At 34.0% G+C, this 27,361-nt stretch overlaps 1 protein-coding gene and 1 long non-coding RNA gene across 2 annotated transcripts; one reads left to right on the top strand and one right to left on the bottom strand.

The window, feature by feature from the left end:
- The first annotated feature begins 4,314 nt into the window (after nt 1–4,314).
- LOC143623832 (uncharacterized) lies at nt 4,315–14,207 on the top strand. The gene is made up of 5 exons (XM_077094651.1): nt 4,315–4,538; nt 5,141–5,361; nt 5,457–5,524; nt 7,628–7,892; nt 14,181–14,207. Exons 1-5 carry the CDS (start codon nt 4,496–4,498, stop codon nt 14,205–14,207), a joined length of 624 nt encoding a protein of 207 aa, XP_076950766.1. The 5' UTR covers nt 4,315–4,495.
- A 9,280-nt stretch (nt 14,208–23,487) lies between these two features.
- Nucleotides 23,488–24,788, bottom strand: LOC143623826 (uncharacterized). The gene is made up of 3 exons (XR_013151975.1): nt 24,215–24,788; nt 24,009–24,130; nt 23,488–23,931 (listed from the first exon to the last, which is right to left on the bottom strand). It is a non-coding gene; the product is annotated as an uncharacterized LOC143623826 (long non-coding RNA).
- Nucleotides 24,789–27,361: the final 2,573 nt, after the last annotated feature.

Genomic DNA, 27,361 nt, shown 5'->3' with positions numbered 1-27,361 from the left:
CGTAATTTCAAAATATCATGGGTCAAATTTCTTGGGCCCTAAATATACTAGCCCAAACTGTCATTTTTTGTTTTAGTTCGGTTATTTTGGTTTCTAAAACATGCAAAACCATAACTGAACCGTAACATCGATTTTTAAGGGAAAAAATCCTTATAAAAATAAAACAGATTCGTTTCAGTTGCATGCACACCCCAAGTTTGATGCAAAAAAAGATAAATTTCTTTCAACGCTGTGAAAACCTAACCTAACATAACCAAAATGGTTACTGTTGGCATTTATAATCATATATTTAAAAATAGATTTGTGTTTCGCGGTATTGATTTTGTAACAAATTTCGAAATTCGGGTTCGACAAACAAGAAAACCGCTAAGGCGACTCCAGTTTTGAAAACACCGCCACTACTATTATGTAATGTATGGATTAGCAAAGAACCTCAAGATCGAAGCGGAAGAAGAATCTATGTATGGCTTTAATAGCAGCACGAGTAACATCCTCCTTCGATTCTGGTCCAGGCTTCTTACCGTCTTCTCCAAATAACTCTTCATAAATCACTGTGTACCATGCCCAGAGAATATCATCCGGTGATGTTTTTTTCTTCTTCTTCAGAGCAAGAGGAGGCTGTACATCACAAAATAATAATAATAATAATAATAATAATAATAATAATAATAATCAATGAAACATGAATTACGGAAGAAGATCTAAGTTACCTCCTGGTTCATATAAATATCCTTTAAACGGTTTTTAATGTATTTGGCATCTATGTACTCCTCCGCCTCCCTTTCTCGTTTCCTGGCTCCCGAATTGAATGCCCGAACTGAACCTTCAGAATGAGAAAAAGAAGAAGAACCGGATGCCATGTTCGATCGATCTATCGATTAACTGCGATTTGGATGTTAGGGTTTGTGTAGTTTTCTTTTCTAATTTGGGAGTGGAGAACCCTAACAAAACCTCAAGAAGAAAAAGGATGTATTCGTTAACAATGGATTAATGGTGACTTGTTGGGGCGGGCCCGAAACGAGTTTATTTTTTCTAATACTTCGAATATTATTGGTGAAATAAAGACACTTAACTTTTATATGGATCAGAAGCAGGACTGGAATTTAGATTGGAATAAATGGAGAAAATTTAAGTTGTAATACTTCGAATATTGTTGGTCTTTGGCTTTTGTATTGTGCTCCTCTTGCTAGTTCCTTGTTAGCAGGGTGGTAGCCTTTATGGTTTAATGGGCAAATTAGCTGTTCTAAAAAAAATGTAATAAAATGGATAATAATGGGCAATATAATCGAAAAGTGGACATTATTCTGTTTCGGTTTAAAACCGGTTTTGAGCAAAATGAGTTAAAATCAAAATGGTATAAAGATCATTAATGTTTTTATATGCCTCAATGTAGATTCGTGCCATAGTTACGTACAATGCTAGACAATTACACCTCAAATACCTCATATAAGTAATTACGTACAAAATTACGCTACGCATATAAATCATTGCACAATTTATATAACATAATTATGCATGATTCACTAACGCTCTTTTTTTAATAAAACTTTATAACAATATGACATTCAAATTAAAGACGACTAAATTCTCGATTTTAAAAAAATGATATAACTAAATAATAATCAATAATACTTTTCTTAGTTCAACTCTCCTATCCATTAAAATAGCCAAATAATTATAGGTGCACAAATCATTATAAACTCAAAATCCGTGCAGGTTGAAACTAATTCTGTTTGATCAATAAAAGTCAAAATTGGTTTATTATCGATTTCAGTTCGGGTTAAAACCGGTTTTTTGATCATGTTATGATTTGTTTCGGTTAGGGTTTTGACCAGCTTTGCTCTGTTTTGGCCGGTTTAGGTTCAGTTAAGCACTTTGGAACCGATTTTAGTGGAGAAAAATACAAACAGATGGTTCCGAACCTATGGTTTCAATCGGTTTAAAACCGATTTTTACATAATTAGTTTCAAACCGGTTTAATTTCCAAGTCGGTTTAATTAACTGGTTTATTTGCCATCTCGCTCATTAAATTCCTTAAATCAACTTAAATTAAAGAAAATAACCATTTACTTTCCGATATTAAGATAAGATTAATGTTTTTAAAATATAAAATGTTATCTTTTCACTTGCCTTTTTTGAATTTCAATATATGAAAAAGTAGTTTGGTTGTTCATTCTGAAAGTTTCATTTTCATGAATATAAGAGCATGACCAATGGGTTCTATATCTTCATCTTTAAAATTTACTAAAAAACATAATTTCTTTAATTTATACATCATTTTGTAATAACATCCTCCAACCCATTCTCCATTACAATCTCTATATTCATTTGTCTTATTATAATTTTCAATATAAAATGATTTCTAATATAAATTTAAAGAAGGGTAGATGCAAATGGAGTATTGGGAACACTCTAAATTTGGAGGCTTCTTATATAATTTTACTAAAATTTAAAGATGGAGTTTGGAGATAGAGAATAGGTTGGAGTGATTATTTGAATGTTTTTTCTAAATTTTAGAAATGAAGATGAATATGGAGAACCCATTGGGAATGCTCTAAGATGTAATTATTGGCCTAATCTTTTAAAAGAGTAATTTGAGTATAGATTTTTCATATTCTTCTACAATTCGAGTTTACTCACATCTCAAGTAGGTTCAAAGACATATTCGAAAACATTTTGACCACCGATCAAAATGGTTTGTCGGTTCCGAACGGCTAGAGTAGTTGAACCCACCAAGATAGCAATTACAGCTCAAGAAGTAATAATTACTTGGCCGTGACTTGAAAAAAACATATATGGTAGAATCATAACCCTTGAATACTACCCGAAAAAGAAATATATACATTTCTCTTATACACTATAGGGATGGTAAGACGGGATATAGTTTACATCTCAATGGGCCTATAATTGAAGAGATCTCAATGTTTTTCATACAAAAGTTTTACAAAAATGAAAAATTCCCCATCTTTGAATGCGGTTTGAACTATTGATTTACAAATTTTAAGCATAAAATTTCCTGATAAAAAGGTGTGCATCCCCCCCCCATTTATCAGAGAAATAAAGACTTAAGAAAAAACAAAATCCATATAATTTAGAGTATGTGCGATATTAATGACTTTTTTTTTTGAAAAATATTTAAAAAAATCCTGAAAATGGATTGGAAATTGCAAATGCATCTTCATAAAAACAGAAAATGGAAAATAAAAAAATAAGATATTATTATAATAAAAGTTTTTTTGAAAATACTTAAGCGGATTAACGGGTCAACCCAAACCTGCCCCCTTTTTAAAAAGGGTCATGTTAGTTGACCCAAAACCTCTTTTTTAAGGGTTCGAGTCGTGTCAACAATCGCTTCCCCTTGTGCTTGGCATGCATTTAAGTATTACTGTTTTTTTTCTTTTTCTTCATGGATTTAATTAAAGTTAAGGTTATTATTATTTGTTAAATTGACCCCCCCCCCCTTTAATAATAATTAGTTGTTTAGGAATTTATTGAATTTAAATTAATTGTGGAAAAGTACAGAGTTAATTGCTAACCTTTATTCTGGTTTTCATGGTCAATTCAAGTGAAAAACACATTAATTTCTAACCTAGTATCATTCAATATTGTCCTTTTGCCTATGTGGAACTCATAGAATGGAAACTCACAAGTTTGGGGTGACCAGATATATGTGGACCGTACATCCTAAGATTTGCCTAAGTTGTTACACATATACATAGGCTTGTAAACAATTAAACAGAGACATTAAATGAACGGATTTTCTTATTCGTGTTCTTTAGTTAAGAAAGTGAACTTGTTCATGTTCTTTCATTAACAGTATAAATGAACGGTTGACAAACGTAAATGAATGGATATAATTGAGCTAAAATTAGTTAAAAGTAAATGTGTAGAACGATGTATTGGGCCTAAAAAGTTACTAAAACTACACTAAAATGCTATGGGACTAAACAAATGAAAAAATGTATTAAGTTATTAACAAATGAACTTAACCAATTTTAAAGTAGCAAACATAAATGAATGCAATCGAACGTACATAAATATACTTAAATGAACAAAAATACACAAACGTCTATGAACATAAATGAACGAACGTGACAAGTGTTCATGTTCTTTCGTTTAACATAAATGAACAAAAACTTTTGTTCATGCCCTTTTGTTACTACGCGAACTTCCCACCGAACGACTCATTGAACTTCCGTTTCGTTTACATGCCTACATATACATTTTGAAGGGGTTGGCTAATCATATTATGTATGCTAAATGTGTCCCTAGTGTAAAGTAGAGAGACAACCCATTCTGAATTATGATCATTTTGTGCGATCTTGGAAAGTCAAATGTTTTCTGGATTTGTAAGTTTTTGTTCAAAATGAAGATTAAGATTTTAGGATCTATGTTTTGTTTTTCTTTCGAGTCTAGGAGTGCTCTTTTCCTTTTAAAAATGATAACCTGTAATCGGGAAACTAACTGCTAGTAAACGTGTAGCCATGTATACTATATGAGTGGAGACGCATGGAAGGAAGGAGGCATTGATGCTACAGGTAATTACTCTCGTACTTTTTAATTATCATATTTCATGCGTAATTCAGAGTGTTCTTGTTTAAATTAAGGGTTAATGACATGATAAGTCATTGGGCTTTCAGTATTTCGGCCTGTAGTTTTAACTAACCTTGTCGTAACCAGAGGTTACAATTACCAGCTATTTGACTATGAATGTGTTAGTTTGGGTTTCGTCGATTCTTAACAGATCAAATGGACCGCACTATTCAAACGATTGGACATTACCATAAATGTATTTTTAATGCATGCAACCTCCTAAATTGTTCAGTTTTAATAAGTTTAAGTGTTATAATCCTAACAAAGTTCATGTAATTTCATTAAGCACATTAAGTTATAAAACAAATGGAATAGGCTGTTTCCAAGTCAACCCTGTTTGACCAGTTTTGACTCGTAATAAAATAGCCCGTTGATATTTTGCATGAAACAAGGAGCACCATGGGTATAAACATAAAAATAAATTAAAATATTGAGGTTCAAATACAGTTTCTAACATTTTGAAGATCAAACATATGTTTTCATAGTTTCTTATCCGATAAAACACTTGATTTTTATGCATCTAATTTATATTCAATGTTTTATACAGGATCTCTTATGGTGATAACATTGAAAGTTATTTCATGTGCGATTAATTATAATGACGGGTTATTAAAAGAGGAAGATCTTCGTGAGTCCCAAAAGAAAAATCGTTTACTTAAGTTGCCATCTTTAATCGAGTATATCGTATATTGCTTATGCTGCGGTAGTCATTTTGCTGGCCCGGTTTATGAAGTCAAAGATTACTTGGATTGGACCGAAAGAAAGGGGGTAATAATTAATATAAGTATATAACCCTGTTTTACACACTCTCTTTTTTTGCTATAATTAATAATCTAACGAAAAACATACTATTAATATTTCAGATTTGGGAAAAATCTGAAAAGGGTACACCATCACCACTCGTGCACAATATGTTTTTAGTATGCGAAGTGTATAAAGATCATTAATGTTTTTATATGCCTCAAAGTAGATCCGTGCCATAGTTACGCACAATGCTAGACAATTACACCTCAAATACCTCATATGAGTAATTACGTGCAAAATTATGCTACGCATATAAATCATTGCACAATTTATATAACATAATTATGCATGATTCACTAGTGCTCTTCTTTTAATAAAACTTTAAAATAATATTACATTCAAATTAAAATTAAAGATGACTAAATTCTTGATTTAAAAAAAATGGTAGAACTGAATAAAAATCAATAATACTTTTGTTAGTTCGCCTCTCCTATCCATTAAAATAGCCAAATAATTATAGGTGCACAAATCATTTAAAACTCAACATCGGTGTATTTTGAAACTAGTTCTGTTTGGTCAATAAAAGTCCAAATCGGTTTATTATCGGTTTCAGTTTGGGTTAAAACCGGTTTCTTGACCATGTTATTTTGGGTTAAAAACGGTTTCTTGACCATGTTATAATTGGTTTCGATTAGGGTTTTGACCAGGTTTTTGCTCTGTTTTGGCAAGTTTCGGTTCAGTTAAGCACTTTGGAACCGATTTTGGTGGAGAAAAATACAAACAGACGGTTCCGAACCTATGGTTTCAATCGGTTTCAAGCCGGTTTCTACATAATTAGTTTCAAACCGGTTTAATTTCCAAGCCAGTTTGATTAACTAGTTTATTTATCCATCTCGCTCATTAAATTCCATAAATCAACTTAAATTAAAGAAAATAACCATTTAAATTTCCGATATTAAGATAAGATTAATGTTTTAAAATATAAAATGTTATCTTTCACTCGTCTTTCTTGAATTTCAATATATGAAAAAGTAGTTTGGCTGTTCATTCTGAAAGTTTCATTTTCATGAATATAACTTAATGGTGATGTAATTATTGGCCTAATCTTTTAAAAGAGTAATTTGAGTATAGATTTTTCATATTCTTCTACAATTCGAGTTTACTCACATCTTAACTAGGTTCAAAGACATTCGAAAACATTTTGACCGCCGATCAGAATGGTTTATCGATTCTGAACGGCTAGAGTGGTTGAACCACCAAGATAGCAATTACAACCCAAGAAGTAATAATCACTTGTCCGTGACTTAAAAAAACATATATGGTAGAATCATAACCCTTGAATACTACCCGAAAAGAAATATATACATTTCTATCATTTTCAACTTTGGGACAATGTTAAGGACAATGTTAAGTGTTCTTACTTGTTGGCGTCTAAGGTTTTGTCTGGTTGATCAGTTTTCAGTTAATCGTTGATAATCAATCTGTTAGGTTGCATGAGATACTGTTTGGTTGCTTACTTGAATTCCCGGGTGTTATTTGCTTTGTTAATTGTTTGAAATCCGTTTACTTGTTCATTGCTTAGTTCGCTTTATTTACTAAAAATTGCTTGTGTGATCAACACTAAAACCAGTTACTTCATAATATTAAATTGCTTACACGAATACATTAACCAAATACTCCTTGTGATACGATACCCTGCTTGCTCTAACTATTTAGAATAATTAGGTTTTTGATTGACTCAAACGACGGTCATCAAAATGGCGCCGCTGCCGGGGAGTTAGTGCGCTTAGTGTTTTTTGTGTTATTTGATTTTTGTTTTTATTTAATTTTCAGTTTTTAGTTTAAATTTTATTTTACTTTATTTTATTTGTATTTTTCCATTTTACGCGGGTTGTGTTAGTTGTGCAGATTACAGGTTTATGCGCACCCGCCATTCGGGCCGACAGTCTCCGTTAGTTTACGAGCCTGAAATCGAGAGGTTAGCTCGGCAGAACCGAGTGCAGAACAGAAACTCAGAGATGGAAGAACAGAACCAGATTCAGAACCAGAACCAAAACGAAAACCAGAACCAGAACAATAACCAAAACCAAGATCCACTTCCACATAATAACCAGTTTCACCCAGAAAACATACCTGACCCACCAAACTTCAATAACCAGAACAACCAAAACAACTCAGCTCGTGCCTCTAGAACCCGAAATCAAAACCGAAACCGAAACCTTAACCGAAATTTAAACCTCAACTTTGACCAAGCTGGACCATCAGCTCCAAAAAATACTCGCAATCGCAGATATCAGAGAAATCTTGATGATGTTCAACCGAGTGATCCGACTGAAGATGAGGATGAGGGTGAAGATAATAATAGAAACGAGGGTTTTCGGGCAGCTGATGATGAGGTAGATCGATGGGTTAGGAGGAATCGGGCGGTTGAGCCCGAGAATGAGGTTGATGAACCAGAGATTAGGGGTGATAATCAGTATGAAGAAGAGGTGGAAGAGCCGGTTAATCGAAGACGGGCTGAACCAGTTGACAGAAACAGAAGGGATCAAGAAAGGGTAAATCGGGCGGATCGGCACGAAAGAGTTCGTGGTATTCCGGTTAACCGGGGCGGTATGGGAAACCCCGGGGGGCAAAGGAGAAATTACATAGCCCCGACTCATGGTGTTAACGGTCGGTTCAGACCGGCTATCTCAGACGGAGCATCCCCGTTGGTTCCACAGGAACGAGTGCAGGGACAACAAACTTTCATGTCCCGGCCATCTTACATCAACATCGTTCCTCACTTCAACGGGATGGCTTCGGAAGACCCGTATTCACACTTATCTGATTTTTCGGCTATTTGTGGGTCTATTGGTGATGGTACTTTGATCAAGATGAAGTCCGGTTGCGGTTATTCCAGTTCTCGTTAAAAGACAAAGCGAAACTGTGGTTTAACTCGTTACCAACACACAGTATCAGAAACTGGGCCGAGATGCAACAAGTTTTCCTAAACGAGTTTTATTCACAGTCGAAGACTACCGAGGCCCGTTCAGACATTCGTCACTTTTCACAGTTACCAGGTGAGTTATTCCATGAAGCTTTTACCAGGTATAAGGATATGATCAGAAAATGCCCACATCATCAGATCGAACTGTGGGAACTGGTAAAGTGCTTTGTTGATGGGTTGACATACGAGGACCGAAAGCATCTTAAGGCCTCGTGTAATGGTATGTTGCTGAATCAGCCTGAGGAAGATGATTGGGATTTTTTGGAATTTATGTGTGAAGATTCAAAGGCAGAAGCAGCAGCTGAAAGACGAAGACAGGGTAATTCCTCTAGGTCAGTTAAGTCAGTCACGAGTGAATCTGAAAGAATTGCTGAGTTAGAACGTGAACTGGCTGGGTATAGAAAGGGTAAGAAGAAAGAAGTCGGGAAAGTTGGTGTTAAATTCCCGGTTTGTGAAGATTGTGGTGAACTCGGGCATAAGGCAGAAAATTGCCCCGAGTATTATGATGATGAGGAGGATGACACCGAGGAAGTTAATTATACTTACGGGGATTCCAATGGTCAAGGGTTGAATTCAAACACCTATCACCCGGGCATGAGGAATCACCCGAACTTTCGTTACGGGAATGCATCTACACAGTTGAACCCGAACTTTCAGGGATCGAGCCAGAACAGGTCGTAGGGTAATTACCGCCAGGGCGGTTATCAGCAGCAGCAAGGTTCGTATGATCAGAATCGGGGGTATAACAGAGACTGTAACCGAGGTGGAAATTCATCGGGTAATCAGGACCAACAGAGGGGGTCCTCGGTAAATGCGGATGAGTCGGTGCACTCAAAGTTGGATGCATTGATGAAGTTTATGACAGATCATAAGGCTGAAACGAAGAAACAGTTTGAGTTACATGATAAGTCAGCAGGGGCAATGTCAAAGCAAATTGGTCAGCTCGCAGCAGATATGGCAAAGTTGCAAAAGAGTGCAGGTCAACTCCCGACTGATACTACAGTCAACCCGAACCATTACTGCTCAAGCTCCAAGAAGGGACACAATGTGCACATCAACGCTGTAAGTCTTTTACCTTATTTTGAAATTTCTGTTGTTGAAGTTGATTCACCACCACAGTTTTTTGAGGGGTTGGTGGAAGATGTTAGTGATGAGAGTAATTGTGTTGGTCAAAATGAAACGATTTTTCAAAATAGCTCAAAATTAAAAGCAAATGAAACATCTTTTTGTGAAAATTGTTCTTGTGATAAATGTTTTAAAGAGAAATTGACCATCACAAGGGATGAATGGGTGGAGAATAATACCACCTCAAGTAAACTCCAAGACCCAGGAGTGCCGCTTTTATCAATTCAAATCGGGAAATTTAAAACTGAACGGACACTTCTAGATCTTGGAGCACGTGTTAGTATCATGCCTGGTAGTTTATATGATCAGTATGAATTTGGCCCATTAGAAATGGTAAACACCACCGTGGTGTTGGCGGACCAAACTCATACACTTCCCCGGGGCATGGTGACTAATGTAATGGTTCAGGTGGAGGAATTTTTCTACCCAGTTGACTTTCTTGTACTTGACTATGCTAAACGTGGGAATAATACACAACCACAAGTCATATTGGGTAGGCCATTCCTTGCCACGGCACATGCGGTGATTGATTGTGCTAATGGGATTTTGGGAATCAAGTGTGGAGACCGTGATAAACGGTTATTATTGTTTGAAAATTCTACTAACCCTCTTGTTGACAAATGTGTATCCTTGGACAAGGATCGTAGAAAAGAGGAATGTTTTGTGATTGACAGGATAGATAAGAAGAGATTTGAGAAACTACAGAGTGAGAAGGTGGATGATAAAGGTAACCGACCAAGGAAGAAGAAGGTTAGACATCCACCCAAACAAAATGATCGAGAATGGAGATTGAGGATGTTCGGGACAGATTCTGGCCTATCGGAAGACTGGCAACAAATGATTGAAGAAAAGCGTGCTTATAATGAGAAGGTTGCACGGGAGCGGGCTAGACGCCCACCTTGAATGCCATAAAAGTTTCAAAAGGGTGTTAATTGTACATTTTGTATATTTTTAGTTTAAATTTGAATTTTTTTTATATTACTAATTGTATTTCAAGCGTACCATCATAGCAAAAGCTAAGTGTGGGGACACCGCACCACGAGAAAAGTTGGGATTTTGAGGAGTCCGTTTAGCTACCCAGAGTGCTTATATGTTCTTTTTGCTTTGGTTAATCCAGGTACGTGTATATTTTGTTGTAACCGAACTTTGTGGGTGTTGTTCACTATAAACCCTCACGAGACCCCACTCGTCCTCCCGGGCTACCGGGGGGTTTACAGGGCTTGTTGCATATGCTAAATGCAATCGTGATTCCTACGAAAGTGAGTTAGGTCTTTTAACGTTTTAACTTGTTTAACAAAATTTATTATGAAACAACTTAATTTGGCTCGGTAATTGTTTTAATAAAAATAACAGAAAAATCATTTTCATAACTCTTAAAAGACCTATGTCTTACACTTGTGAGAAGCTTGCTTCTACACGTCTCCAGATTTTGCAGGCTCGATTGTCAGTTTAGTAATTGGTTTAGGCGAGGATATACAAGTGTTTACGAGAGTTCACGAGCCGACTGGTCCTTCTCCAGTCACGTTGATATCAGGTGATTTCAGTTTCATAATTTATTTTGTTTTTGTTGCTTTAAACGTTAAAAGTGTAATTGTATAATTGTTAGTAGAACCGCCTCACATAAGCCCCAAAAGATTAAAATTGCTGAATAGTCAAAAAGTCAATTTCAACCCCATCCCTCAATTGTTTATTATTCGTTCTATCATTTTTAACTTTGAGGACAATGTTAAGTGTTCTTACATTGAGGACAATGTAAACCTCAAGTGTGGGGATGGGGGAAATTTGAAAAATTTTAGCCCGATAGTACCTGGAAGAGTGTTCAGAAACCAAAGTTGTTAACTGTTAATTATTGCCGTTAATGCCAAGTCATAGGTTTCTGGTCATGGTTGGTTTTTCAGCTTCTCAATAGTCTTACTCACAAATGTTTTCATAACGAGAAGTTGAAAATGGGGTCGTTTAGGCGGGGATAACGAGTCAAGGGGACGGGTATACATGTTTCATATCAGCAGCCCATTATTCTAGACATATTGTGAGATGGCCCCCTATACTTAATACACATATTATATAATAGATATAAAACATGTCTTACACCATTGATTGAGGGAAACCGGTATGTTTTACAGAGTTAGAACTTGCTTGTCACATGCTTATCGAGATCTTAATACCACCACCTGCATGGAGATTAGGACTTTAGAAAATATTTACATACACTTTTCCTCCACTAAATAAATTTCCTTACCCGACATTATCCCCATAGGAGCCCGTTTGGACCTCATTCCTGTTTATTTGCTAAACCAGACATTACACACCATTTCAGCCTTGGCCTTTATTATATTTTAACCCTGTGTGATGAAATCCAGTTCGTTATCGAGTTGTATATAGTCAGTTGTTGAGCATAGTACACAATGTATGTATGTCTCGGTTTAGTTGTAAATATGTGTTTGTCAGAGTTGTATAATTATTTGATTCAGTGTATTGTCTATTAGTTCAAAAAAAAAAGGCAAAAAAAAACCAAAAAAAAAATTGAAAATTCAGCAAAAAGCCAAAAAGAAAGTCAGTTCTTATTCAGTTATGTAATTAGCAGTCTGTTTATCTTTGATTAATTGTTTGTGTATTTGTAAACTGGGTTTCATTCACCTTAGTCACTAAATATGCCTATTCCGCACCCAACCTAAGCCTCAGCAAAACCCTAGTCCGAGTCTTTATGCAACCGGTGGGTAATGGGTGGAGATAAGACTGACCTGCAAGCTTATTAAGTTGTAACTCATATTTGGTATTTGAGGGCAGAGACATATACTGGCACATCTTTTGCTAGTCCAGATATTAAACCGAGAGGAGTGTTGATAGTGTGAGGGGTATGAACATGTATGCCTTAACCGGAAACAAAGTACACTCGTCTGGGCGGCTCTATTGTTTTTATAATATCATTTAACTTTATTTGTGGGATGTCAATCTAGAAAGTGTCATTCTGGGAAACTGGGTATGACCTTAAACCTTACTAGTATTAATGGCGATACATGTTTCGTATTCAGTCGCTATCGGTTAGATTCGTTACGGTGACGACAAACCCAAAAAGAAATTTAGTATACGGCTAGAATAGTGTTGACAATCGAATAGATTGTGATAAAAGCATGTGTAAAATGACATGTAGTAGGTTGACAAACCCCGCACAATGTGAAATAGACTTGTGATAAAACAAACATGTCTAAAACTATGTGTAGTTGGTTCGTAAAACACGCACAGTGTGGCTACAAATTGACGAGAATTCGATCGGTATCGGTACGACACGAGAACTAAACAAAGAAATAAATAAATTCGTCAACCCTAAAATACAACTAATATATTAAAAAAATTCACGCAACCATCATGAATTTAGCCGGTAGCGATGCTAACGCTACTAAAATGGTTAACATAATTTAGTAAGTTAAAAAACATACATCCTTTAATAAATTACGTATGTTTTTTTTCGTTAAGAAAAAGCATCTTTTATCTTCTAAAAACATTACATGGCAATTGGCAAAACATTAATTAAGAAGCCAAAAAAATAAAAGCTTTAAAAAACCCACTACAGGGTTTCGAAAGTGAGCGGACAAGAGGTGAAATGAATTGAAAGTTTCAATGTGCAATTGATAAACCACTACAGCAAGAGATAGTTACTGAGAGTGGCTTCTAAATAATTACTTAATCAGTTGTTCTTGAAATTGAAGCTTTTTATGTGGCACCAAGATCCAATATTTATCTATATATATAATATATAATATATAATATGTCGGTGCCACAAGAATCTCTTTTAGCACCATTTTCTTGACGTTTTTTAAAAATTAATTACAACTCAAAAGCAAGTTGATAGTTTGGTTGGATGGCTTTAGCTATTTTGGTAACTCTTTTAAAGAGTTTTTGTATGAGTTCGAACCACCTCGGCAATGTGTTGATTTTTTAGTTATCTTATTAATTGCTATAATAACGCTTATCATTTTTCAATCAAATTCCTTTGGCTACAAGTTTTTAGTTGTTTTTTATGTACTTTTTATTATCTATTTATACATAAAAGTATGTTTTTTTATATATGATAATTGTTTTTAGGTTTAGTTTCATACTTGTATTGAACCTAACTGATATCGAACGAATTCGCATCAGCACGCTGGCGCAATGCCCATGTTTTTCTAAATATGTTAACTTGACGAAATTCGTTTTTGGGTTTAGTTTCGGTACCATAACAAACGTAGCCGATGCCGCTCGAATTTGCATTGACTCGCCGCTGTAATGTTCGTATTTTACCGACCGAATAAGCGTCGTTTTATTAAAACAATGCTTATTCGGTCGACAAAAGATGGATGTTGCAGCGACGAATCAATACGAATTCAAGCGGTTTTAAATATGATTTTTTTAGTATCATAGAGTATATGAATTTCACTTTTGTTTTGAACGTCTATTAATTTACTTTTAGGGTTTAATGCACGAACTTAGTCGATGGTGATCAAATTTGTCAATTAGATTATAAGTTATATGTGTTACGATGCTCTTTTGGGTGTTGACAAACTTAATATATATTTAGTCTTGGTGTTGTAACAAACTTAAGCGACACCAACAGGAAATTGTGTCCCGCCGCCGCAATGCGGATGGTTTGCTACATTGTATAGATAAATTGTGAAGCTTGGCTACGCTGAATTATGTGGCACCGACAACTTGATATTTATCTATAGTATATAATATATGTTTTTTGTTTTTGTAGTTCCGGTGTAGTAACGATGGTTATTAAACCGAAAAAATCCACATCGGCTCGCAGCTGCAACGCTTGAGTGTTACAACCTTATAAACGTCATTTAAGATATGTTTTGTTGTATCATAAGTTATACGAGTTTTTTAGTTTCGGTACCGTAATGAACATAACCAAAACTGAGGGAATTCGCGTCGACTCGTCGCGCAACGCTTGGGTTTTACCGGCCGAATAAACGTCGTTTTAAATATGTTATTTTTTTGTATCATAAGCTATATGACTTTTTTGGGCATTTACTTATTTAATTGTTGGGTTTAGTGCTAGCACCGTAACGAAGCTAACCGATACAGAGCTTATTTGTGATACATTGATCATAAGATGTAAGCGTGAAGATACTATTTTTGGTGCTCACAAAAATATTTTTTGAACTTAGTGTTGTTGTCATTACGAAATTAAATGATACCGACCGAATTTGTGAAATTGCACTTACGTCGCAACGCGGCGGATATTAGCTAGTATTTGATTAATTTTCATCAATTATCTATTAGATATATAGATAGATATTATATATGTATATATAAATAATAAAAATGAGCATCGAATGTTATAATGCATAAATTTTCTTTTTAGGATCGACTTCTTTATATTGGGATTTTAAGTGTCCTTAGAAATATCTAATCAGTCGAAGCCATGACATGCAATAGATCTGTGATTAGTCTTAGATGTCCCACTCGGTTCAGTTACGAATAAGTAAGAAACACAGATTTCAACCATAGGGTGTTAGCACATGTGCAGTTAGGGGTGTGCAGATTTAGGTCCGGACCGAAAAACCCGATATAACCGACCCTAAAAAAACCGAACCCGAACCTACCCGACACTTCTCTATTTTGTTTCGGTCTTGATATTTGCATATGGTCGGTCTCGGGTCGGGTTCGGGTCCAGAACAAATGAAAACCCGATTAACCGAGATGGACCGACGGAAGAAACTCGGATCTAGTGTTGTGGCTCTCGGAGACGGCGTTGGTGAAGTTTTGCTCTGACTGGTTCACACTTGCATCTTTTGTGGATGACCTGAGATGCAAAATCAAAAGCTTCGACTGTGATTCTGTGAACATTGTTTCATGGTTGTCGGAGAAGTGTTCATGAATCCAGTAGAAATAGGTTCTTTTTGTGTTGATAGAGATGAATAGGTGAAGAAAATATTATATTGATATTAATGAAAGAAATAAAGTGGAAGTAACATTTCTTTATCCGTAAAATAAATTAAGTTGAAAGTCAAAACTAGAAAAAATATATAGTAATGAAATGGCGTCTGTTTGATGCTTTTGATGCAACGTAAAGCTCCAAAACCTATAAATTACTATTATTGCAGACTTTAATAAATATAAAACATGCATGTGTATAATTTTGAAAGATGTCTCACTGAAAAAAGGGTCACAAAATTAAATAAGCTTTTGGGTGTCTCTTCCTTTACTTAATTTATGTTATCAAAATGCTACTTCTTTGTTCTCTCTTTCATTTAACACTCATCCAACTTCTCGTCTTCTCTCTGTTTCTTACCTATCTTCCCGCTGCCAGCCCATCTTCTACCTTCCTTCATAAACAGTTGCTTGAAGAATATGGTCATTTCATACTCGGTTTCGGTCCTCAAGTATCTACCCGGAGCGACAAAACCGACGGTACCCGATACCCGTAATGAGTCAAACGGGCCGTCTTCGGTTCTCATATTTATGATTTTCGGGTTTCGGTCCGGGTCGGGTATTTCTCGGTTCGGGTCGGTCCGGCCCTTTTGCACACCCCTATGTGCAGTAATAACTCTCTACATGCGGACATTTTGCGTCATGTGGTGTCGAGTCAGCTATTCCAAATTTTGCAAAAAGAGAGTATAGTCATAACTCTCCACCCTTGGACATTTTGCGCCACGTGTCGTCCAATCACCTTTACACTTTTTTGTTTTTATTTTTTATTAAAAGTAAACAAATAATAATAATATTTTATTTAATAAATATTACATTAAAATAAAAACAAAACTACTTGTCTACATCGTCACCATCATCGTCGTCGTCCTCATCGATCTCGTCTTTGTATTCATCGTTGCCCTCATTTTGGTTTTAATCTTCACCTGACAAACGCCGATTCATCTAAAGATGTTGGACCAAACTGCAAAATTTTGATCCAAATTTTACAACTTAGGAAAGTTAAAAGATCAAATTATTCTTAAAAATTAGTGATGGAAAAATCTAAATAAAGAAATAAAAAGGAAAGTAAAAAATATTTCATAAAGAAGTTATCTCATGTTAAGAAAAACTCATCCCACATGGAAAGATGTAAGAAAGTGGAAGCATTTCACATGTGTATAAATAAGAAAGATAAAACTCATCCCACATTGAAAGATGTAAAGAAATGAAAACTTTTTATAAGAAAGAGATTTTCAATAGTAATATTCTTTTATGTCAAGCATGCACCAAGTAGTCCTAGCGGAGGGTGCGAAGCACCCAACGCGCACTCGCTCAGGCGAGGGTGAGGTCGTTGGGCGCAATGTGGCGCTTTGATGGTGCACCTTGCACAGTTAGACCCAGAAATGACAAACTACTAAAAGACAAGGGACCAAAAATGAAAACGATCATATTCAGGGGCCTATCGCGATACACAATGAGTCCAAGATCAAGGCCATCGTGTATCGCGATGGGCCGTTATGACTCAGCGACACGTGTCGCGTCCGTGCGACACGTGGCAATGTGTCAGGCCACATGACGACACGTGGCAACCCCTGAACATCATGAGTCATCGCGTATCGCGATGGGACCAGTTTTCAACTATAAATAGGGGTTCATGGCTCATTCATTTTCACACCTAAAATTCATCTCTCTCTCTCTAGAAAATTTCTCTCTCTGCCTTGGTTTCTGTGCCACCGACCTGACAAATCATAACCTCGTAATACGCGCTATATACAGACGATACCTCGAAGTGAGTGCCACCCTAAATTAATCCGACATTTTGCCTCGAAGTATGTGCACGATCCGGCGACCCTCGAACGTTGCCTTGATTTACGTGCCGAGGAGTTGTTGATCAAGATTCTCAATATACGTGCAAGCGTCGAAGTACTGCTCGGGATTTTAGGAAATAATAAGCCAAACAAGGTAGGCATAATACCCGAATAAAATATTAATAAAATAATAATAAAGGCTTAGACCGTAGTTGGGGGTATAGCCTAGACCTTGATCAAATTATAATCATTAAATTTCTTTATGATTAAGAAAGACAAAATAATATAAACGAAGGTTATAGCAAATATAGAGTTTCTTTATAATTAAGAAACCTAAGCTTTTACATACAATTGGTATAGTTGAAATATTAAGAAAAGTAAAAGTTTACATACAAAGGTTATAGTCAAAATAGTGTTTCTTTATGATTAAGAAACATAAGATTTTATTTAAACAAAGGTAATAGACAAATGACGTTTCTTCTTGAAGAAGAAACATATCATAGACATTTCTTCTTGAAGAAGAAACATAGCACATGATTAGCAAATAAAGAGAAAAAATTCATGTCAAAAATGTTTCATTCAAACAAAAGATCAATCAAGATATAAAGCTATCAAAACCAGACTAAATGTCTGTAGCCGGATTAAAAGACGATATGGTATTTATATAAACCTATTTTATTGTAGGTCAATCATTCATTCACAAAGATTTTCAAACAAGATCACCACATCATTCAGAACAGACAGTCACAGGTGAATACGTTAAACCTTTTTTCGGTAAAAGATAAACGGGTTCTTTATCTTAAACAAAGACAATAAAATAAATATTTATGGGATTACATGATCCCTATTAAAATACAAGATAGAAAATAAAAAAAACTCATACCGAGTACACATGTGTCTGGATCCAAACATGATTAATCTAGTCTATCAGTCAAGGCTATGTGACCGCAGACTAGAGATCATAATAAAAGTTCTCCAATGGGCATCAATTCCCAACGGGCGTCAGTTCCCAATGGGCATCAGTTCCTGGAGAACCGTAATTGTTTGTGTATGTCAAGTGGTACAAATCCCAAAAATAAGAGACGTTTCTACTGATGATGTTCCAGAAAACTATCTTGTCAGTCAAAGAAAGATTTATAAAATATTTTTAGAGTCAACGATTCACCAGCATATCCTGACATATTTTTCCCCAACATTTCAGGAAATAAAGATAGTACAGGTAGCAAGGAATTATAGCTATTCAAGAAGATAGACGCTCGCAAGGTCGAGATGGCTCGATTTAATATTAAAAGAATGTAAACATTATGATTTGTAAATATCACATGTGTTATATGTCTACTCTGTTGTTGGGGGGTTAGGAATGGTATTTTATATTTTGTACTAGTTTGAGGCCCGTGTATTACACGAGTAATTTTTAAAAATACAATATTTAATAAATAAATAATAAACCCGTTAAACACTATTAATGCAGTCATTTTACAATAATCTTTAAAACAATTCTAAAGTAAAAGATAATTATAAATATCATATGTTTGAAAAAAAAATAGGAAGTAAATATTAAATTAACAAATTTTGAAGCACAAATTTTAAGAATGGTAACTATCATTTTACTATTATAAATTTGTTAAAAATGGTGAGGTTTAATGTATGAGTGACAAGTGGCAAAACTTGTAGGCTTTTATTAAAGAGTATAGATGTGTGTGTATATATATATATATATATATATATATATATATATAAGGTAAGGATCCTAAGAGAACCCTTTGCAAATTGAGAACTTTGAGAACCATTTTGAACCACTAAAAACACCTTTAAAAAATATTTAAAAAAATCATAAAACAAAAAATAATAAAAATTTTAAAAAAGTAAAAAAAACCGAAATTCTTATATTTCATTCTGGTTTCATTAAAAAAAATTTTAAAAAATGAAAAAAATAAAAAATAATAAAAAAACGTCGTATTATACACATATGTATAGTTTTATATAATCTTTAGTTACGTAATATACACATATGTACAATATCATTTATCTTAAATTATACACATGTGTACAAAAAAATCATGTAAATGTACATATATGTATATAGTATACATATGTGTATATAATTTAGCTAAACCGATTTTTTTTATGAAACCGGGATGATAAAATAAGAATTTTGGTTTTTTTACTTTTTTGATTTTTGTGTTTTTTTTTTATTTTATGATTTTTTTTTATTTTTGGGTTTTTTTGTGGTCCAAAATGGTTCTCATAGTTCTCAATTTCAAAAAGGTTCTCTCATGATCCTGATCCTATATCTAACTATCTATATAATTGTCTACCATAAAATCCTACGTGTCACTCTCAGGTTGCTCCCTCCATTCTCTAGAGCCACCAGATTGCTTGATTTTTATATGAAAGTTTCTCATGCAGTTGACCCGAATTCGCGGATATGGGTCTTACCAAACCCGGATAGTCTTTAAATGGGTTATAACATCTCATTTATTTGTGAAACTCTTTCATAATCAAACAATAATTTTTGTGGGTCATGGGTCTCACCAAACCCAGATAACCCTTAAACATGTTATAACATCTCATTTATTTGTGAAATAACCCCTTCATCATCAAAGAATAATTTCCACGGGTTATAAGACTTACCAAACCCTAATAGCACTTAAATGAGTTATAAGATTTCATTTATTGGTAAACACTTTCATTGTTAAACCCTATTAAATTTATCTCTTTTGCATGTTCTCCCTTGTTGGTCTATCATCTCTTTCGCCGGTTAACTTTCGATGCTACCCACCATCGTCAACTACATCAACGTCCCATTTTTCATTAGACAAATATTTGTGTTCATGTTTGTTCATTTAAAAAAATCAACATGCCCATGTTCGTTTATGTTTATTCATTAAAAAACTAAAAAACATACACATCTCAATTGAAAAAACGGAAACGCCAAAAAATATAATAACAAACTAATATATACGTATTAAATTAAAACAAAACTACCTTAAAAAAATAAAATAAATCATCATAAAATAGCAAAACGATTAAAAACAAAAACTTGAATAAACTCCCGTAACACGGGAGGATCAAACTAGTATATATATATATATATATATATATATATATATATATATATATTTTGTGAGAAGTGTAAGAAGACTTTAAAATAAAGCACACCACCTAAATAGGACATTATACATGTAAATAGAAAAATATACGGTTTTTAAAAACTATTAATCTCAACCACTAGATCCTAGATCCAAGGGCTTAGATTTATTCTTATGCTTCTCACAAAACTATTGTTTTTAACGTTAACCATACCCTATATATATATATATATATATCCCTTGGATCTAGGATCTAGTGGTTGAGATTAATAGTTTTTAAAAACCGTATATTTTTCTATTTACATGTATAATGTCCTATTTAGGTGGTGTGCTTTATTTTAAAGTCTTCTTACACTTCTCACAAAATAATTGTTTTTTATTTAAACCATTTTCTATATATATATATATACTAGCTTTTAGCCCCCGTGTTACGAGGGTTTATTTAGGTTTTTGGTTTTATGTGTTTTGCTAGTGTTTTGCTATTTTATTATTTGTAATGATTTGTATTATTTTTCAATGGACCAGAAATCTAGAACTGACCATGAGAAAGATTTTCTCAATATGAAATGGTTCAAACGTTGTTGGTCTCAAGATCTTAATATAATTTTGGTGGACTTTGCATGTTGGACTGATTCTAACGGTATCAAGCAAATCAAAACAACAACATTTTGCTATTAAAAACTTAAATGTAACATTTAGTTGTCATATCATTTTTATCATTTTAAATAACCGGGTGACATATACTTTCAAACAAAATATAAAAGTACCACATTTTTTTCTTGAGATTCAATGTTAACAAATAATGAGCCCTAATGAATCAAAAAGTAAAAGTTTTAAAAGAATTAATTTTACTTTTTGAAATTGTTCTAACGATAACCGGGCAGTTAAAATGTAAGTGGTTCATATAGACTCACAACCAAGCCAGGTTCTCGGTCCGACCAGTTGATCCTGAAGGCAATGCAAAATAATAAAGATGGAACAACTTGTAAGATATGCAACAGAATACTATTCAATCAATCAATCAATCATACCCAGTAAAATCCCACCGACAGCAAAGCTATAAGTAGGGTCTGGGAAGGGTGGGATGTAGGCACACCGTACCTCTATCCAAAGGAATAAAGAGGTGGCTTCCAGAGAGACCCTCGGCTCTAAGTACATGTGTATGAAGCAAAATAAAGGAAATCAAAGTTTAACAGTTATATAAAAACTACTACTAATTATAATAATATTAATAATAAGATCACAGTTTAACAGCTATATAAAAGCTAATAATAATTATAATAATAATAATAATATATGTAAGGGAAATACCATTATGGTATGTGACCTAAATAAGTTAAGTCTAAGCCCTAAGGTATTCAATTCTCTCTAAAAATCCTTAACTTTAATTCTACTTCTCCACGAATTCCTATCCTCAACCATGTCCTCGGAGAGGTTTAGGTCTATCAAATCATGCCTAATCCTCTCATCCCAAGTCAATTTCGGTCGTCCTCTACCCCTCCTCCCCTCTATAGTAATGTTTTCTACGGATCTAACAGGATTCGTCGTCTGTCTTTTTTTACATGTCCAAACCATCTCAATCTCCACTCTCTTATCTTGTCTGCTATGTTCGCCACCCCTAATCTCTCGCGAAACTCAACGTTTCTTATTCGGTCTAGCCTTGTGTGCCCACACATCCAACGTAGCATTCTCATTTCTGCTACCTCCATCTTCCGCACTTGTGCCTTGAATACTATTGCATATCTCATTCATTCCCAATAAGAGAGTGGTGTCTTGAATGCTTATAGTTGAATAGACAAACATCAGTAACTTCAACATCCTTCACGTGTATCTTTCTGCAAATTTATTGAAAAATTTTATTAACTTACTCAAAATGTATACAACTAATCAACTATCATGTGTGGATGGTGATTTGAAAGTTTTTAGGTTTTAAAAATGAAGGAAGACATAATAACTTGCCTGAAAAAGAGGCAGCGAAATCTTGAATCTCTGCACTCCAGTTGAATCCACGGATAGTCATACACACCTGCGTAATTTCGAGTTAACTGTTGACCGAATGACACAAAACAATAAAATCGCAAATCAAAATAAATTAAGATCTTGATTCGATTCATGTTCAGTCATTAATTTAGAAGACATTTAGTCATCTATTTGTGTGCTATTAAAGAAATCACATGAACAGCCAACCGAATTCTCAATAAATCTGTTATAATTTGCTTTTAAGGTCTCAATGGTTAGAGAGTTTGAGTATGATAACTCACCAATCTGATTCAAGGCTTATTTTGAGGGTGGGGTAATTTGCTTATTCAATTTATAAGGTAAACTATCTTGGTGTTTTTTTAATAATTCTTTTCAACCTAATGCCATTTTTGCTCAAACTTGTTTTAGTCGGAACTAAGTTGTTAGTTTTTTTAAAAGACATATTTTGCATAGACCCATTTTGACCCGGCAAATATCAGTTGTATCCTTGATAAAACCTTCTTTAAATTAACGTGCGAAGAATAACTCTAACCAAAGACACCTTCCTTCATCGGTTTCCTAGAAAACCATCTATATTCAGGTCATAAATATTTACTTAAGCAATCATTCATATTTACTTGTAAACTTGAAGATCATACTCGCTCGTCACATCTTTTGGCTCAAATATGCTTGCGCGACTGCCTCGTAATACAACCATAAAAGTCTTGTGTTTAGATCTCTTCTATGTTTAAATGTATGTACCACCTGTTATAATACTCAAATGTAACCTTTCTACCATTTCTATATAACTTAGCAACATAAATACTAATTACTTAGAAAACCATAACTCAAAAGGTATGTAAGAATTGGCATATACTCAAATGTAACCTTTCTACCATTTCTATATAACTTAGCAACATAAATACTAATTACCATTTCTATAGAAATTGCTCCATTCCATCTTATGAATTGTTCGGCAGTGATTGTAGTTCAATGTTGCCATCTTAATATTCTGGTTATTGCTTATATTTCTCATCCTACATACATCCATATAAAATAATTATATAAATTTTAACATAAAATTATAAATATTCTGGTTATTGCTTATATTTCTCATCCTACATACATCCATATAAAATAATTATATAAATTTTAACATAAAATTATACCAGAAATTAAGATGATTTATAATATTTTCTGCATATATAACCTGTACATGGTTTTCCATATTCATATGATTGCATCTCCGTATTGTTCCAAGTAATATCTCGCCTCGCCTTGAGGTAAACTTGCGTACCATGGCAAGTGCATATCCAATCTGTCACCATTTCTTAATAATTAATAATAGAAAATTTCTACTTTTCTTTAATCTTGACTCTTTATCTATAATTGAAAATTCCACGCTCTTTCTTTTCCATTTTATGAGATTTGTTGACATATATCAAAAATGCAACCCCCATAAAGTTGTTTCAATTCCTAAGGCCACCACCCATAAATGAAACCAAAAAAGTGAACTTCGTACATCTAGCATCTAATTAGTTAACATTAGCCCATTCCTAATAATAACAATAACAATAGTAATAGTAATAGTACCTGTTCTAGCACAATGGTGTGAAGGGTTCGGTGTAAATCTTTAGCCATGCCTTTAGCATCACCACACATATATAAGTATGCTCCCTTAGAAAGCATGTTCTGCTGTTAAAAAAAACATGTTCCATATATCCGAAGCCTGCAAGTCCCATAACAATTAATATTATTTTATAAATAGATTTCTTACATGAATCATAGTTTCTCATTCTTTTTTACCTTTAGGGTCATTTTACGTTGCACATATTCTTTAGTTAAACCCTCACGCGAGAAAGCAACATCAAGATAGATAACACACCGTTCTCCACAAAGTTGTTCAGTTCATTCTCATATATGAAATCCTAGTTTTTTTCAAACAAAATTATACAACTTAAAATATAATGTTAAAAGGAATCAAAAGTTAATAATTTGAATTTTGAAATTACCACTTTACGGTTTCTACAACCGAAGAACAAAATAGACGAACCAAGTTCGGTTCCAGATTCCTTGAGAGCTAATCTTTTTGGTAGTACTCTTATAGCGTAAGGAGGGAAAGGCGGTTGTAATGTGGGCCCACTGAGTGGTGTTTCATCTTCACTATCTTTACATGTAGATGATGATCCCATAAGTTAAATGTGCATCTGACTTTGACCGATCAAACGACCAATTTATACACTTTTGAAATCCAAAACAAAATGACCCACTAGCCAACCCACCAGTTTTGCCACTTATGTGCAAACCCAAAAAACAATACGTGCTGCAAGGACCAACATAATGCATTAATGAGTTACTTGGTGTCAAACAGGGAACCCTACCCAAGATTCAAAAGTATAGTAACCTACTAACATAAAAGACTTATACTAAGCATCACTTGTTGTGCCTAAACAAACTTCGACTAAGCACTATGACTCTAAAACTTGTTGTCTATATTATGTTTTTGTTAAACTGACCTCTTTTTGCTACAATTCGATTAAGTGATGAAAAATTATCCTTCAGACATGTATAATAACATCAGTTTGTTTTCGGTATATGAAAAAATCATCGAAAATTATCTTTAAAGTAAACAAATTTGCGTTGGCATCAACCTCTCGATCTAAACTACAATTCCCCTATTTCTAATTATAAACAACAAAAACTAAAACCCTGGCTAAATCAGAGGGACTATTAAATAGATTAATACCATCGCTAATGATATCACATAATCTTCAAATCAAAATAATATCGTAGGCCTGACGAAAGAGTGATAGTACTTGACGAGTGAGAGGATGATGATGATGATGATGATATTTCCGATCAAGAGCAGCCCCAATTAAGCAGTTGAACAATAATCTTGTAAAGTTAAAATCCAAATCGAGCAGAAAAAATAAGACCAGAATCTAAGCTTGGGTTAGGAGGAGGAACGGCCTTTGGGTTTTAGTTTTAGGAGAGGGAAAATGGTGGAGATATTATGACCCAGAAGGGCTGTCACGTGAGATTTTATGGTAGGCAATAGTTAGATAGATAGATAGATAGATACATCACTTTTGAACACATCATTTAATTAGTTAACAATAATTTATTTAGTTTTGATTTCGGTTTTGTAATGAGTTCTCAAATCTAGTAATGAGTCCTCGGTCAAATTACGAGTTATCGGTCAACACTTATGAGTTTTCGGTCAACTTATGAGTTCTCGGTCAACACTTGAGTTCTCGGTTTTTGTTGGGGTTTCGGTTTTTTTAATAAGTTTTCGGTTTTAAATGAAGGATAGTTAAGTTAATTGTGTGCCACTAAATGGCATTTTATTCGTAGTGATATAAAAGTGATGTTTAATGAGTTAAATATAAAGTATCCTATTACAGTATATTATAATAATACCACAATGATTAAGTGTATTATAAATGTTAAAGTTATAAAACCAAGTGTCAAGTGTCACAATACGTTATGCTATAATGAAATTCTAGCGAATAAGTGTACTATAAAACTGATGTTTTATAACTCATATATCAAATTTCCTATTACGCTATTTTACAATAACACCAAAATGGTTAAACGTCATGTAAAGGTTAAAATTATAAGACCCAAGTGTCAAGTATCATATTATGTTATGTTATAATAAACTCTAGTGAATAAGCGTCTTATAAAACATATGTTTTATGACTACAGTATCAAGTGTCCTATTAAGTTATGTTATAATAAGAACCCCAGTGATAAAGTGTCCTATTACATTACCACATAATGGGACACCAACAACTACATGTCTTATAGATTACTTTATTAGGATTTACATTTTAAGTGTCTTATTAAGTTATATGATAATACGACCTCAAAGAATCATCCATCCTATTAAATAACTTTTTAGGACACCGGTTCTGTAGCGTATGTTGTAAAAGGACCACAAATGTTCATTTGTCCTATTAAATAGATTTTAGGACCCTATTTTACAAGCGTCCAACACAAAAGGTCCGAAAAAGCTCTTTTTGTTGTAGTAACTATACACGTATGTATAAGATACACGAGGAAGAAGTCATGGTTGTGATAGAGTTTTAGGGCAAATTGCTCATCAAAGGCTAATAGCCGCTAATACTGCTTCCACCTCTAGTAATACAAGAGGAAATGATAATGAAGATCCTTTATACAAGGAATTCTTAGCTGATAAATCTGAAAAAGGAAAGGATAATAAATCCTATGCTAATTTAATTTCAAAGGAGTCTGATGAAGGCTTCTATGAACAAAATCCAAACAAGGAGATTATATTGCTCCTAGAAAATAAAGATCTTCGATGGAAAGATCAACCATGGACCTTAATGACAAGGTACCTAGATACAGGATCATATCATGCTGCTACATATAAGCAGAGACATTTTTATGAGAATATTCTCAGAGTCACAGCATCCTGTGAATTTACTCATTACATGGCTGGTAATACCCAAGCCTATAATTTTAGTAAAATAATAATCAAACAGATCATATCTGTAGAAGAATGGGGAACATCTCCTCTAAAAGATGAGAGATGCAACATCCCGAATCAAAATCTTTGATTAAATTTAATTATTGGGATTATATCAAGGCATTTCATAAAGCATTTTATTATGAAAATTCAAAACAAAAACATTCTTGGTTTTTCAAAATTTATCTAGAAGTTTATAAACAAGACATCCCAAATTGGGTTTACAAATGGTGGTTATCATATGGCCCCTCGGTAAAAATTTTACCTGAACCTTTTAAAGATTATTTTTATCAGTGAGAAGAAATTTCTCCCACTTTAATTAAATGTAAACATGAAAAAATTGCAATAGAAGGAATGTCTTTATTGCATTATTTTGCTCAATTTGGAATTCCATGGATCTGGAAATGGTCTCCAGAGTTTGGTTATACCACTCAAAATATTTCATGCTTAAGAAGAATATTCTTTACAAAATTCTGGAAAAAAATGCTTCAGAAAGATGATAAAGGCACTCTTGAATGTCAAGAGACAATAGATAAAATTCAGTCTACTATTGAGTTATATTTTACACAAATTAGACTGCAAAATCAAAGGGAATCTCCCGTCCGTTCCAAGAAATTTCAAGGAGGATAAAGATGCAGGGACAAGATCAAGTCTCAAAAAAATCAAA

This window comes from Bidens hawaiensis, unplaced genomic scaffold, assembly GCF_021521415.1.
Source record: "Bidens hawaiensis isolate Kalapana, Puna unplaced genomic scaffold, B.hawaiensis_p1.1 tig00003544_1, whole genome shotgun sequence".
NCBI classification, from domain to species: Eukaryota; Viridiplantae; Streptophyta; class Magnoliopsida; order Asterales; family Asteraceae; genus Bidens; species Bidens hawaiensis.
The sequence above is the reverse complement of the archived record's forward strand: the minus strand, read 5'-3'. Positions and strand labels throughout refer to the sequence as shown.